General features: G+C 41.5%; 1 protein-coding gene across 2 annotated transcripts in view; it reads left to right on the forward strand.

The window, feature by feature from the left end:
- The window catches only part of Dipk2b (divergent protein kinase domain 2B), a 50869-nt gene extending 41749 nt beyond the window's left edge, over window positions 1-9120 (forward strand). Inside the window, exons 3-5 of one of the 2 annotated variants that reach the window (XM_060374538.1) lie at window positions 1666-1839; window positions 4684-4972; window positions 6092-9120. In XM_060374538.1, coding sequence (XP_060230521.1) covers window positions 1666-1839; window positions 4684-4972; window positions 6092-6432 — 804 coding nt within the window. In that variant the 3' untranslated portion in view covers window positions 6433-9120. The remainder of the gene's footprint in view (window positions 1-1665; window positions 1840-4683; window positions 4973-6091) is intronic. The other variant, XM_060374539.1, reaches the window with a different exon arrangement.
- Window positions 9121-16146: the final 7026 nt, after the last annotated feature.

A 16146-nucleotide genomic window follows, 5' to 3' on the forward strand; every position in this document is an offset into this window, starting at 1 on the left:
GACTTTACCAAGAAAAGCCAACTCCTAGTCTTAGGATAAAAAGCCACACCTCTGGTCTTAGATTTTCTTTCTGAGAATAACTTGTGTTCTCTTATACATTTATATGGCTATCAAAACAAATACTTAGATGTGTTCAACAGTGACAAATCTTTACCTTTCGGGCAAAGTTTGCTTTGGAAACATCAAAAGTCATTCGGAGCACCTTGGGTGATTAATACATAAATTAGCTTAAACATGATATGATTTTCTGGAACCCAGGATGCTGAACACTTTAAAAGAATTTTTGAAGGTTCATTGCTGAGAGATGAAATAAAGCTACCACTATCCCTCTGATGCAAAGGTTAAGTTTCAGTAGGTTCAGGACTCCCTATTCTAACCTACTATGTTTCCTTCAGTGCCTCAGAAAAGCCACATTTCCTTGGGTTGGTAAAGCTGCTTGGCTTCCCTGGGACTGTGAACAAAGAGTCAGTGATCCTACTCTCTGGAAAAGGAATTTGTGGTGATGCTTTCTTAGTCTGTTTTCTATTGCTATACATGAACAGCACAGCCCAATTTTTAAAGAATGGCTATTTGTTTCACTAATGGTTTTTGAGGCTGGAAAGAATTTGTCCAAGAATTTGATACTAGCATCTGGTGTGGGCTTTTATCCTGTATCATAACCAGGCAGAGGCATCACATGATAAAACAAAACAAGCAGGCTAGCTTAGGTTTCTCTTCCTCTTCTTAAAAAGCCACTAATGCCAGTATTGGGATTATACTTTTTATTCAATTTTCATTACTACTCTAAGATCCCACCTCCAAATACCATTAGCATATGACTTTGGGAATTAAAGTTCCAGTCATGAAATTTGAGGGACAATGGCAAATTGTAGCACCATCCCTGACTTAGAATTTACCATGCAGCTTATAGCCTGAGCTCTGGAATGAAGCAATTGTGATTTTTGTTGTTGTTGTTATTTGGAGCGGAGGCTTGTTTGGATTTTTTTGTTTGTGTCTTTGGTTGTTTGGCTGGTTGGTTTTGGTTTGGTTTGGGTTGGGTTGGGTTTGGTTTCATTTATTTTGTTTTGCTCTAAATTTCTTTAAGTCTCCAGTCACTTTGGTTCATAGAATCTTGTACTTTCTTCATAGCTCTGTCATATACCCTCTCTTTCAGATAGATCTCCAAATCTAAATCCTTGGGGGGAATTTGGATAATGAGCTAACTTTATCAACTGCCCCATTAGGAGGTGTCCGTACACTGGGCATTCTATATCCATCAAAGACAGCTTTATCCTACTTCTCTAAGGAGGCAGTCATGGAAAAAGAGCTTTCACTGGAAGCACATGGACAGCAGTATGTCTGGTATTGTTGATTCTCTTTTGAAGCTATCTTTGCTATGGGGATGAGGGTGTAGAAAGCTCAGCTTTCAAGTAAGCAAAGCTGGCCTCCCTGCCCCCAGTGCTCCCATTCCTGTGTAGCCTTCTATGCCTTCTCCTGCCCCAACCTACAGGAGCATTATGTCTCCTGTGTCCCACCCAGGGGTCTCCACCCTCTTGGTTAACATCTTTCTCAACCATCCATGGATCTCTACTGCACCGCTCACCTGGGCTCTCATTCCAGTGTCTACATCACTTACAAGAATCCAGCAACTCCTCTCCATCTTTGGTCTCTCTCATGTGTCTGCAGGGCCTGCCAAGTCCCTTCCTGCGTTGCCCTTCACAAAGACTCTTGGATCGTGTGGTTCGACGCTATGCTGAAGTGGCTGATGCTGGCAGCATTTTCATGGACCACTTCACCGACCGTGACAAGCTGCGTCTCCTCTACACGCTGGCTGTCAATGCACACCCCATCATTCTGCAGGTACTGTGACTCCCACAAGCTCCCAAGTTTTGTTACTACCTTGGACTCTCAGACACCTCCCTTAAGTTGATTTTTCTCCCCTTCTTGCTGCATATCTTAGGGCCATGAATCTGTACCAGTACATTTACAACATCAGGTAAATGTTTGCCAGCCTTGGCAGCTAGTGAGGAAAGAGGTATGGGAGGGTAGGGCTGAGGGTGTGGGTAGCAGGGAACAGTAGCCAACTTCAAAAGTTGAGGCAGCCAAGAAGGGCTTTGTGAAGGAAGGCAAATTTATCTCTGCCACCAAGATAAGTAAGATTTGAGCAAGCTCAGGGTCTGGTGAAACAGCCACCCAGAGATGCACCCTGTGGCTATGTTTGGAGAAGAGAAAAGAAAAAACTAGAAGTGACATAACTGAAGAGCAGTCAAATTAATATGGATGTACTGGGGCCTGGGGACACTTAGTGAAAAAGAGACACTTACCATGTTAAGAGGCATCCACAGAATTTGTGCAGCTAAATCCCCCTGACAAAGGGTAAGGACATCTAAATGCCATAACAGACAGAAAGGATACCAGAGGTTGAAGGGGAAGAAAGGGGAATGAAAGACAAGTTAAAGGTGGGGGATGGGTGGGAGAGGAGAAAGAGTAGTAAGAGGGCAGAAGGGAGGGAAGGAGGAGGAAAAAAAAAAGAAAGAAAAGCAGGACATAGTGACAGAATGAGACCATTTTTAAAGTACCATAATATAAAGATACAGGTAGAGAAGAAGGGAGCCACAACAAAGACAGTTCCTAAATATTAGCCAAAAAACTAATGGCTGGCTACACAATGCAGACTATTGGATTCTTGCTACATGCCAGATGTTGTACTGAAGACTTGCAGTCACCATCAGTTAGTGCTCATTGTGAAATCCCCCCAGAATGTTATTTTTGTCTCCGCTTGGGCTTAGATAAAAAAAAAAAAAAGTGTCAGCCATGAAACCTAATCCTAAAGGTGTCTATCATCAGAGACATCAGAAGCTGTACTCTTCCTGCTAAAACCTGCCTAGTATCTTTGTCACTAAACATTCTAATGACAGAGAAGGAGCTGCCATTTGCCCTGCATGCTCAGGGGTCTTCTTGGAGGCCTTTTACCCACAATACTAGCTTTTGTTGCCACCTTGGTTATCCTAAGGCTTGGCTCCTGAGAAACCTGGCCTGTGACCATGGGGCTGAGACACTACACATAATCCTGGGCTTTACCCAAAAAGAATGTGGTATGGGACCCAGGTGTGACTTTACACATTTATACAAGGTCAGTAAGTCCAGGATGTCCCTCTGAGACAGAGAAAATTCAAAAAGCAAAGAGCATGAGTTCTTTATAACATGACTTAAAGGGGGTAGAAGATAGCAGAAAATTGTCAGAGAGAGGGAGAGACAGACAGACACAGAGAGAGTGCTATCATGTCTACTTTTTGTTTTGTTTTCTGTCATGCTGGGGATGAGACCAAGGGCCTAGCTAAGCAGTCTGCTACTAAGATGCATCACCCAGACTTTGTTTACTTAAGAAGGTAAACAAAGGGTAGAGCGGTATTTGTAATTATTGTTATCATTTCTAGTTCTAGATTCATTTTAAAAAATGATCAACAATTGAAATCCTAACATGGACATGGAGTATTCCACATGGTCCTAGCCTGAGATAAAGAGCTACAGGTGGTCAATGGCTACTAAGAGAGGGAAAATAAGTCTTTTTCTGGACAAAATCCCACATAGACTGTCCAATTGCAAATGGTCAGCTCTGGTCACATATGCATATGAATAACACTAAATGAACTCTGTAGGTTATATATACATGTATGAAGATATATGTATATAAATATATGTATCTATGTGTAGCAATAATAAAGACTAGAGCATAAATTTTGGAGAAAGAAGGGGGACAGAGGAGGAAGTAGAGGAAAAATGGATGGGTGGTAATGATGGAGATGCAGCTCATTTATTAAGTGTAAAAAACCAAACTTTTCAAAATGGCCAAGAAAAATCCAGCTACTATTCCCTCCTCACTTTCCATCTCCCAAATCCACAAGTTGAGTGCTCTTACAAGGAGACAGGATGGGCTACACTTTCCCAGATCAGTGCTAGTCTGTCTAGAAGCTTCCCTCCATTTGAGAAGAATTTTTGAGCCTGTAGTTTCCTGAACTAGTCAGATTTGCTCAACCTAGCAGTGGGGACAGCAAAGGGACAGGCATCTGCATGATACCTGTCCTCTTCCAGAGCTAAGTACTTGCATTGTTCTATTTATTCGTGAGCTCTGTTGAGCAAACTGGCCTCAATCCTCCTGTATCAGCTTCCTGAACAGCTAGGACTATAAACACACATGATACCTTGCTTGTAATAGTTATTATTATTACTATTATTATTATTATTATTTGTCTTGCAGTTAACCCTGAAGTTGATCTTTAATTATTTTTCCTTGGCTTCTAAGCAATGAAATCTTGAAAATTGCAGACTAGTCAAATTTTTTAAATGACACAACTTAAAAGAAACATACTTGCTGAATCCTGGGTACCACTGAAAATTACTGAAGGTTGGTTAGCATTCTCAGGTCCTACTTAGAGAAAGTTGTGAAATCTGATCCACAGCACAGATGAGAGCAGCCTCCTTCCTGAATTCTTCCATCAGCAATGCACTACAAAAGTAGGAGAAGGGTGGGAGCTTTACCATGTTCCAAAAGGTATTAAAAAGTTGAAGAAATGTTTTGCCAGCATGTTTTGAGATCCATGCTGGCAATAAAAGTTACTTATGTGGGCTGTGGGTGAAAGTAGAAAGCTGCCTCTATGAGATTTCTCTTTCTGTGTCTAATGCCTGTTTCTTCTGGCTTGGCAGATCTTCCCTGGGGCAGAAGGCTGGCCAATGCCCAAGTACCTGGGCTCCTGTGGTAGATTCCTGATCAGTACCCGCACCAGGCCACTGCAAGAATTTTATGATGCACCTCCAGAGCAAGCTGCTGACCTTGCCTACCAACTCCTTGGGGTCCTGGAATCCCTGAGGAGCAATGATTTAAACTATTTCTTCTACTTCACCCATGTTGATGCAGGCATGTTTGGCATCTTTGACAATGGGCATCTGTTCATCCGGGATGCCAGTGCACTAGGCATCATCGACAAGCAGGAAGGTACTCAGCATGAGCTTCACAGAGCAGCTGTCAAGGGGGATGTCAGGGTGACCAACGCTAAGGAGAAGTGATCTAGGGTCACACTTAATCCAGGTTTTGGAAATAGTATTGGTCATAGAACAATGTCCCCTCACCCCTTTTTCAATTTCTTTTCATCTTCATTTCTGAAGGAAAAGGGAACATAGCCTTGCTTGTGACAAACATTGTCCATGGTGGTATAAACCTAGGTGAACCCTCCCAGGGCAGTTCTCTATTTCACTCACACACACACAAGTCACAAGCTTTTCTCCCTCAAGCTTTTCTCCTCAGATGTTCTTAGCCCTAACCTAAAACATAATTCCTGGCCGGATACACTAGTACACTTTGCAGTGTTGACACACTCACTTTGTAATGTTTGAAAATTACAAAAACAAAGAAGCAAATGAGATATGTGAGAAAGTAATGTTTCTCAATGTTTACAAAGGTTCAGCCAATGCTCTTGAGTCTATTAACCAAGAGTTTCTCAAGGTGACCAAGTTTGCAGAGCACAATAATACAATAATAGGAAAAAAAAGATTTTTTTTCCAGTTTGTGACACTTTTTTTTTAACAAATTCAGCAAAAACAAAGAAACCAAACCTCTTTTCTTCCTGTTTTACCTTTATTAAGAAGAATCAAATTAGAAGGAAGGTTGATCACAGAGTATTCAAGCTATGCAAAGATCAGTCCCATTGCATATTCTGGATGGCATGACCCCCCCCCACACACACACACAAATTTTTATTCTAAATGTGCAATCAAACCAATCTTAATACCATCCCTACTTCCCTAATTTAGTAATAATAGGAAAATAACAATGTGGTTATGATTTCTGCAATTAGAGTCCAGCTCCCCAGGAACAGTGGTTTTCCCAAGCTTGGACCTTCGCCTAATTGTGGGAGAGTGTTACTCAATGCTCTTCTCTGAAGGGGCTATTATGTTTCTGATCCCTAAATCTTCCACTGATAGAGTAATACTTCGAGACTAAACCATTTCACTCAGCAATTCTAGTTGGCAGTGTCACACCCCATCCTAACACACACACACACACACACAAACGAATAGGTTGTACAGTATCTGATATTTTTGATTTCTTTTCTAGGCAGCCAAGCAGCTGCTAGGACTGGAGAGAACGAAGACATTTTTAGCTGCCTGGTTTCTGGTTACCAGGGCCAGATGTCCTCCTGTGACACTATCCCTGAGAAGCAAAGCCAAGTGCTGGCATGTCAGCAGTTGCTGCCTCAACTTCTTCGGGGAAAGTTTCCCTCCCCTGTGCAAGAGGAAATAGACTCTGCTCTCAGCCTGTGTAGCAAGGATTCCAGCACAGACCTGGAAGTTCTCGAAGCCACCAGTCGGCTGAAGGACATCTTGAGACCTCTGAGAACCTGTGATCCTAGATTTGCTTACCGTTACCCAGACTGCAAATACAATGACAGGTTTTGAGTGACTGGGGCCTCACTAGCCTGAAGGGACAATCCATAAGCTCTTCCATGTCCTTGGTTGAGTTGCTGCCAAATTGTAAAAAGCCATTCAATTTTAAATATTTAAGTACATTCATTTCCTAAGAAACACTCAAAACTAGTGAGAGAACCCCTGACACTACATGACTGGTATCACTGGCTAGTACACCATGGCAGAGTCAGGAGGTAGACATAGGAAGACCCAGGTGTGAACACTCAATGTCTTTGAACCTCCGTTAGACTGTCGCAAGTTAAAGAAAATAGAGATATGAAGGGCACAGAAATACAGTTGCATCCCACAAAGCATGTTCCAGAAGCATACACAGGTAGGCAAGTGAGAAAGTTCCACGTGTTGTGAGGTTGCTATAGGTAGAAGGCTTTTTGAAGTCAGGACTTTAGGCTGCTGGAACTTAAGGTCCTACTCTCTTGCATCTATGAGAAGATACTATAAGCCAGAGGGATGTGCTCACACACGAGCAGCTACTGTACCCTGTAGGTACCAGGGACTCCTTATACATGTGTGGAAGTGAATCACCACAAGAACTGGTAAGGCACTAAAGGTAAAAAGTGAGCAAGGGCAACTGGGGTCAATGTGCTTGCTCAGGTCCTCTAAAAGGCAAGTGTAAAGCACAATTACCTGAGTTTTTTTTTAGAGGACATGCATATGGGCAAGGCAAGAAGAGAAACAGGAAAAGCTAAAAGGTCAACTCATGCTGTGGTCTGACCCTCAAAAGATAGGCAATGCAAGAAAGACTGTCTGGGTGTCTACAAGACCAAAATGGAGGCATACACTAAAGGAGCCTCATATCTCCCATGAATAGATCTGTTTTACTATCCCTGTGTGTTCAGAGATAGCCAGAACAGGCTGCAGCAAGTGCGGCTACAGCTTACTTGTAAAGACCAATTTCAGGGCACAGCATCCTGAGGCACTGGACAGGTTCCATTGCTCATTGTACCTGCAACCTGGGACTATGGCCTGCTCTCTTCCTACCACATGAGGAGTCCTAAAACTCTCATCTAAATGTAGCCTTAAAAGTCATTATAGAAACAACTTTTTTTTTTCAAAGTCAACCAATGGAATACAGTTTACTCAACAACTGCTTTGATATTCCTTTGAAATATTTAACTACATGGTTTATAGGGCTCTATGCATGATATCATTTAGCCTAAGACCTTTGCCTAGCCTCCCAGCAAGACTTCTACTCCTGGAGATTGTTCAGTCTACCTCCTATTTTCTACCTCTATTTCAGCACCTTGGAATTCAGAACACCTGGCTTAACAAGCCTCGCTATACACATAGGGAAACAGAGACTCAGGGAAGCAGTGATTTGCTGGTATACTGCTAAAACCTTCCCTACCAATCCATTCCCCTGGTGCCTTCCTCATCAGTCTCAGACTCTCATCTTAGACTTTACAATTCTAATTTCATTCACATATTTAAAGTTTAACCCCAAGGATCCTGTCTTGTGGTATACTGAGTAGCCTTCTGATTTTGCCTTTTGAAAGCAAATGCTGTTTTTGTGCAGCTGTGTGCACATCTGCAGTGCAGGCCAAAGGAGGACAGATAACCATTAAGCAGGGCATAACACTTTGGAGTGGTCTGGAAATGGCTCCCCATCTAGTGACTTACTGCAAGGTCAGGAGGTTGAAAAGTCCCCTTTCTCACACATTTTGAGGACAAAGCAGACTTGTTCTCATCATCATGATTACAGACTTAGGTGCTATCTCCACATGACATCCTCTCAGCTCCATGCCATCTTTTGTTTCTGCTACAACCTATCTGGAGTAGACATGCAACAGAGGAACCAGGCTTCCCTTCATAAGGGACACATCTTTCCTAAGGAGAGGAGTGTCATTGGCAAGAGGCACTGACTGTCGGCCCTTTGGACTCTACTTTGGTCACTCTGTGGCTTCACTCTAAGCCACATCTGTCCTAAAGCATGCCCATGCCGAGTCACTGGGCTTGGAAAGATATAATGCCTTGACCAATTTGGCCCCCTTAGCTACAACTCTGATGGACGATTGTTATTCCAAATTTCTCCACACATCAGACCAACATACTTCTGGCTCTGCATCATAGTCTAATTTCCATTGCTCCTCCTTTCCCTCTGAACTTTTTTCTACAGGTATTGACTAAACTACTTGTACCAGTGAGAGACCAAAATGGTGGTTCCAGAAAAGTATGTTAACATTTTAGTCCTCAGAGGCTGTGACAATTACTTCACATGGGAAAAGATGTGGTTAAGGATCCTGGGACCTTGCAGGATTATCTAGGTAGGTCCTAAGTGTCAGCCCATGAGTCCTCTTAAGAGGGAGGCAGAGGGACTTTTGAAAAAGAAGAACCAGTGATGCGAACACAGAGATGAGGACTGAATGATGAAACTATAAGCCAAGGCACTCAAGCAGTCACTAGAAGTGGAAAGACACAAGGAACAAATCCTTCTGCCTGATCCCCCAAAAAGAATATGGCCCTCATGATACCCAAGTTTAAACCCAGCAAGCCCCAAGAGCTGTGAAAGAATGCAATTCTATTGGTTTGCACCACATTCTTCAAGTTTATTTTAGCACTTGTAGGAATCCAATATGCACTCAAGTCTGTTGAGTAGCACCTTCCAGAGAGCTCCACCTACAACATTTAACCTCTGTGTGTAAATGGAAAGTGATAGTGAAGCTGAGGATGCAGTGCACCAGTACAGCACTTGCCTAGCATGCTTGGGGCTTTGGTTTCAGTCCCCAATACAGCAAAAACATGGCCTGGCACAAGAAAGTATAGGGTGTATACAAATCAGGGTTGAGGGCTTCCTTCCTCTGAAGCTCTAGACACTGCTCAGTCTTATGTTTATGCAGAGGCTTTCTTGATTTGCTAGCCACCAGAGATGAATCTGTCCACATGTTTATGCCTCATCTGAGTGTAATTTCAGGAAGATCTATGTCTTGCTTGCCATCCAGCTCAGAGCTTCCTGAGTCTGGGGGTGATGTGGTGAACGTTGTGTTTACCATAACAAGGGAGGGCTGGACACAGCAGAAATAAGGAAGTGTTCCTAGGGAGAACAATGACTGTCTTCTTCAGCCCTTCCATACATTGTTCACACACTATACTGACTACCAGTCAGATAGAGCCACTCCTTAATAGCCAAGAGACAGGTGAATCAATACTCTAGAGACTTCAACCAGAATGAAATTATATAGAGTTATTTTCTACACCCTGGGATTTGAGAGGAGGCTTTTTGCCAGGTTATATAAGCTACACATTCTATATGATTTATGAGACCCAAAGAAAAATGGAAATGTGAGCTGAATCTATTCATAAACAACTAAAAGTTGCAAGATGAGATAGCAAAGCTAAGCTGTGGCCCTCTACTGTGTAGGTCACAGGCTCACCACACTGGCCAAGGGGAGGGACTGTAGATACAGGTTCTCCTTACACTTGGCATTGAGTGTTGCTGGAATTTACTGGGGACTCATTTTCCTCCACACCCAAGGGGAGTAAGTGTTGGACACGAGTGAAATATACTATGCCAAAGGCATATGAGATCAGACTCAGACAGCTGCAGTTATCAGAAGTATATAACAACTGCCCAACGTGTCTGAACAGGAGAATGCTGTTTTCAGTGGTTTGTAAAGTGTGACAGTTGTTAAGTCTCCTGCCTATGCATCACCTTCCTCTGTGGCCTGGCAAGGCTGCACCGCCCCCCCTTGAGGAGGTCATCAAAGAGCAGGCCACTGAGTTCATGTCAGAGACAGCCCCTGTACCACTTACTAGCAAACCCACTCAAAATATATATTTTAAAAAGGAATCTTGTATTCTAATGTGTAACCAGGTTTACAGGTTGATGTTGGTTGTCTTAAAGTATAGAGAAAGTAAGAAATTGTATTGTGTGTGTAAAAATGTTTTAAATAAAATGGAAAATGTGTGTTCTATTTAAAAAAAAAAAGTCTCCTGCCTGTGATCTTGCAACATCTGGCTTCTGCATACAGGTGATCCCCTCAGCCTGAACATCTTCTCTGGAATTAAAAAAAAATGCTTTGTTGAAGCTGAGCAATTTGGGGAAAGTTCTGATCTCTGGAAACAGACTGAGCTTTTATCAAGTCATGACTATCCTGTTACTGGGGAACTTTGGCCATGTTGGTTTACATTTTCCAGGACTTACTTTCTGTGTGTATAAAATAGGGAGGAATATTTCTTGCAGAAATAGTATCCCCTTTAAGTGATGTGATGCCTTTATTTGAAGGCAAATGTAAGAAGAAAAAAAAAACGGAGCTTTATCCATAAAGAATGCAGTGCCATCTTGGAGAAAATCCTGATTCTTACCCAGGGAACCCCCACAATACCTCTGGCTATTAGACAATCTGACTGTGACCATTTTTAGTGTTTCTCCAGTCCAGACCCTGGAGTACTGATGAAAGACAGCTGGGCAACCTATATCCCTTCCTCCTTCCCTCCCTCTTAATCCTCCAGTGAACTCAGAAGGGACTCTTCCAGAAAATGTGGTATGGGGAGCCTTTCCAAGTCCACCTGTCCTCATTATGTGAAGAAAAATGAGGGCATGTTAGCCTAGTGAGCACCAGACTCCTAGCTGGTTCATGGTGATATGGCTCTCCACCTACTTTACCCCTGTTGCCCATATACATTGGCCCAGCTGAGCTCACAGGAGCATAAGATATTCTCTTATCAGCTTGCCCCTCTTGAAGGAACTTTAAGCCAAAGGAAAAGGTTACACCTAAGTAGGGGACAAGAGCATTTGCAGATAAAACAGTTCTCTAAAAACAAAAACAAACAAACAAAAAACAACAACAACAAAAAAAAAAAAAACAGGTTGCAGGTTGGAGGCATTGTTCAGCAAAGGCATGCTATGCAAGTGACCCATACATTAGAGCTCTTTAAAGAGGCAAGAAGAAGACAAAAACATGTCTGTTACACTCAGATGACCAAATGTCTTTAGGCCTGGACTATGATCCTAATACCAGCATGACAACCCCAAGGGAAAATTGGCTCTGGGAGAAAGCATGTACCCCTTTGGATCCTGCCACAGTCACTTGCAAAATATGAAAGTTATTCTTTGCAGGAATGATATTTGTGACAATCAAGTAATAAGCACATCATTTGTGACAAATAAACAGTTATGCACTAGAATTGCCAAATGTTGGAAGCATCATAAAGGTGGCTACACAGGACAGAGGCAGAATGAACTACAATGTAATCCAAACAATGGAATGCCACACTCTGTGCAGAGGGATGATGATACGCTCCAACTCACATGATGAAAAGCACCACAGCTATTTATAGAAGGCTAATTTTTGAGCAGAAAAGAAGAGATGTAAAAACCCACTTACATGTCTGCTCACCTGAAACATTCTAAACTTGATACTATAAGGAACTGGGAGTAACTATTTCATTGTATGTCTTAATGCATGAACTGTTCTTGGAGTTCCATTAGGAAAATAGATTCTTCATGGTCCTAGTGGGAGCACGAGATGCTTGGTCATTTTGTCTGCACAATGTTCATGCTGTTGTGTTAAGACATGAGTACAGAGTGTCCTTGTTTTGTCTTGATCCATCTTAGTCAAAGAGGGGCCTTGTTTGATATCGACAATCTGAGAAATTGTTTATGTCTAAGAAGAACACAAGGGCTATACTGTTCTGGCCAAGCCAGCTATGGGCAACACTGTGGCTAAGGCCTAGTTGATCTTGCCAATCCAACTCCACCTCTCTAGGGAGCTTATCTCCTTCTCTGTAGGACAATTAGTAGAATTCAAATAAGGTCTAGAAGTCTATAAATAAGGCTGTTATCAACATTTATTTCTGAGTATCAGTAAAGATTTCAGTTAAGTGTTAATATGAGGAACCTGAATGAACAGTATAAATGGATTCTGCATTCTATTTGTAGTTTTATTATAACTATAAAATTATTCCAAAATAAAAAAAGTGTTTCCAAAAATATTTATTAGTTAATCCTGTGGGATGTGTGTGTGTTTGTGTGTGTGTGTGTTTGTGTACCACAACATTAGGTTGATATCAATTCTTTCCTCCTACTGTGTGGCTCCTTTAGAATCAAACTCAGGTTGTCAGCCTTGGTAGCAGGAACCTTTACTTTCTGAGCCATCTTCTTGGCTCAAAAGGTTTTTTTAATTTTACTTTATTTTATTTTCAAACCTTACTTTTCTGGAGCAGAAATTAATTCAGCGCCATGTAGAGAGGTTGGCTTGCATATCAGGATTGTGCTGCTCAAAAAAAAAAAAAAAAAAAAAAAAAAAAAAAACAAAAAAAAAACATATCTCAAAATGCCAAAGCATTATCTGTGTGACAAAATGGCCCTAACTATGAGAAACACATGGAAACTAAACTGGCATCATAAGTGGAGTTGGGTCTTTCACAGGAGGTATAGTATAGGGCACTATTCATTGCATAGAAACATTACTACTCCATTTCCATTGCTACTGGATCTCTTTGATCTAATCTGTTTATGTGAACATGTCCATCCTTGCACCAAGGCTGCTTGTTCCACAGTTGAAGGTAGCAGAGACTTGGAGCTTCCCTATACACACTCCAGATCATTTTCTTGATATTAACAAACCATAGTGCCCCTTGGAGAGCAGCTGCCAAGCACAGCTTAACGTACTCCCACCTCCCCACCCTGTCATCTCCACTGTCATCATTTAGTCAAATCTGTCTGTTTCAATCTTGCCTGTACCTATAACAATTCTCAAGAAAAGAAAATCACTCTTTAAGGGGAATTGTGCCAAAAGTAAGTCAGTAGTATTTGGCTTGTCAATGAATATTTTATTTTTTTTTTAAATTTATTTTTTCTTATCAGATACATTTTATTAACTCTGTATCCCAGTTGTATCCCGCTCCCTTATTGCCTCCCAATCCCACGCTCCCTCCCTCAGCTCCTCTCTACCGCTTTCCAAGTCCACTGATAGGGGAGCCTCCTCCCCATTCATCCAATCCTGTTTTATCAGGTATCTTCAGGACTGGCTGCAAAGCCCTCTTCTGTGGCCTAACAGGACTGCTCCTCCCTTGGGGGGTGAGGAGGTCAAAGAGCCAGCCATTGAGTTCCTGTTAGAAATAGTCCTTGTTCCCCTCACTATGGGAAACCAATTGGTTATTGAGCTACCACAGGCTACATCCGAGCAGAGGTTCTAGGTTATATCCATACACGGTCCTTGGTTGAATGTCAGTCTCAGAAAAGACCCTGTGCCCAGATATATTTGGTCCTTGTGGAGCTCCTATCCTTTCCTCATCATACTAACTCCCCTTCTTTCATATGATTCCCTGTACTCTGCCGAGGGTTTGGTCATGTCTTTATATCTGCTTTGACAACACTGCTAGTTAGAGTCTTTCAGATGCCCTCAGTAGACTCCTGTCATACGTTCAATGCACATCCCATCTGTCTTTCTAAACGAGGATTGATCAACTTGCCCTATATCCGCTCTCTTGATTATCTTTTTTGGTGTATAGATTTCATTATATTTATCATATCTTATAGGTCTATATAAGTGAGTATATACCGTGTTTGTCTTTCTCCTTCTGGGATATTTCACTCAGAATGATCTTTTCTAGATCTCACCATTTGCTTGCAGATTTAATCATTTCCTCATTTTTAATTGCAGAGTAGTATTCCATTGTGTAAAACTACCACAATTTCTTTATCCATTCCTCCGTTGATGGACATCTGGTTTGTTTCCAGGTTCTGGCTATTACAAATAAAGCTGCTATAAACATGGTTGAGCAAGTCTCCCTTTTGTATACTTGAGCAAACTTTGGATATATACCTAGCAGTGGTATAGCTGGGTCTTGAGGAAGCACTAGTCCTAATTGTCTGAGAAAGCTCCAGATAGATTTCCAAAGTGGTTGTACCAGTTTACATTCCTACCAGCAGTGGAGGAAGGTTCCCCTTTCTCCACAACCTCTCCAGCATGTGTTGTCACTTGAGATTTTCATCTTGGCCATTCTGATGGGTGTGAGGTGAAATCTCAGTGTCGTTTTGATTTCCATTTCCCTGATGGCTAATGAGGTTGAGCATTTCTTTAGGTGTTTCTCTGACATTCGATATTCCTCTGTCAAGAATTCTGTGTTTAGCTCTGTTCCCCATTTTTTAAGTGGATTACTTGGTTTGTTGCTTTTCAGCTTCTTTAGTTCTTTGTATATACTGGATATTAGTCCTCTGTCAGATAAAGGGTTAGTGAAGATTCTTTCCCAATCTGTAGGCAGTCGTTTTGTTTTGATGACAGTGTCCTTTGCTTTACAGAAGCTTTTCAGTTTCATGAGGTCCCATTTATTGATTGTTGCTCTTAGAGCCTGTGCTGTTGGTGTTCTGTTCAGGAAGTTGTCTCCTGTGCCAATGAGTATTCCCCACTTTTTCTTCTAACAGATTTAGAGTATCTGGTTTTATGTTGAGGTCTTTGATCCACTTGGACTTCAGTTTTGTGCAGGGTGAAAAACATAAAACTATTCAAAGAATCAATGAACCAAAAAGCTGGTTCTTTGAGAAAATCAACAAGATAGACAAACCCTTAGCCAAACTAACCAGAAAGCAGAGAGAATCTACCCAAATCAGCAAAATCAGAAATGAAAAGGGTGACATAACTACAGACACTGAGGAAATTCAAACAATCATTAAGTCATACTACAAAAGCCTATATGCCACAAAATTTGAAAACCTAAATGAAATGGACAATTTTCTTGATAGATTCCATCTTCCAACATTAAATCAAGATCAGGTAGAAAGACTGAATATCCCTATATCCCCCAAGGAAATTGAAGCAGTCATTCACAGTCTCCCCTCCAAAAAAGGCCCTGGGCCAGATGGTTTCAGCACCGAATTCTACCAGACCTTCAAAGAAGTGCTAACACCAATTCTCCTCAAACTATTACACAAAATAGAAAGAGAAGATACAGTATTAAATTCATTCTATGAAGCCACAGTCACCCTGATACCTAAACCACACAAAGACCCAACAAAAAAAAAAGAGAACTTCAGACCTATCTCTCTTATGAACATTGACGCAAAAATACTCAATAAAATACTTGCAAACTGAATTCAAGAACACATCAAACATATCATCCACCATGACCACGTAGGCTTCATCCCAGGCGTGCAAGGGTGGTTCAACATACGGAAATCCATCAATGTAATCCATCACATAAACAAACTGAAGGAGAAAAAAAACCACATGATCATCTCCTTAGATGCTGAAAAAGCATTTGACAAAGTCCAACACCCATTCATGTTTAAAGTCTTGAAGAGATAGGGATACAAGGCACATATCTAAACATAGTAAAGGCAATATACAGCAAACCTATAGCCAACATCAAACTCAATGGAGAGAAACTTAAAGCAATCCCACTGAAATCAAGGACAAGACAAGGCTGCTCACTCTCTCATACCTCTTCAACATAGTACTTGAAGTCCTAGCCAGTGCAATAAGACAACTAAAGGAGATCAAGGAGATACAAATCGGAAAGGAAGAGGTCAAAGTGTCACTATTCGCAGATGATATGATAGTATATATGAGTGACCCCAAAAATTCAACCAGAGAACTCCTCCAGCTGATAAACACTTTCAGAAAAGTGGCAGGATACAAAATCAACTCAAAAAAATCAGAAGCCCTCCTGTATACCAAAGACAAAAGGGCCGAGAAAGAAATTAGGGAAACAACACCCTTCACAATAGCCACTAATAACATAAAGTAC

This window comes from Meriones unguiculatus, chromosome X, assembly GCF_030254825.1.
Source record: "Meriones unguiculatus strain TT.TT164.6M chromosome X, Bangor_MerUng_6.1, whole genome shotgun sequence".
Lineage (NCBI taxonomy): Eukaryota > Metazoa > Chordata > Mammalia > Rodentia > Muridae > Meriones > Meriones unguiculatus.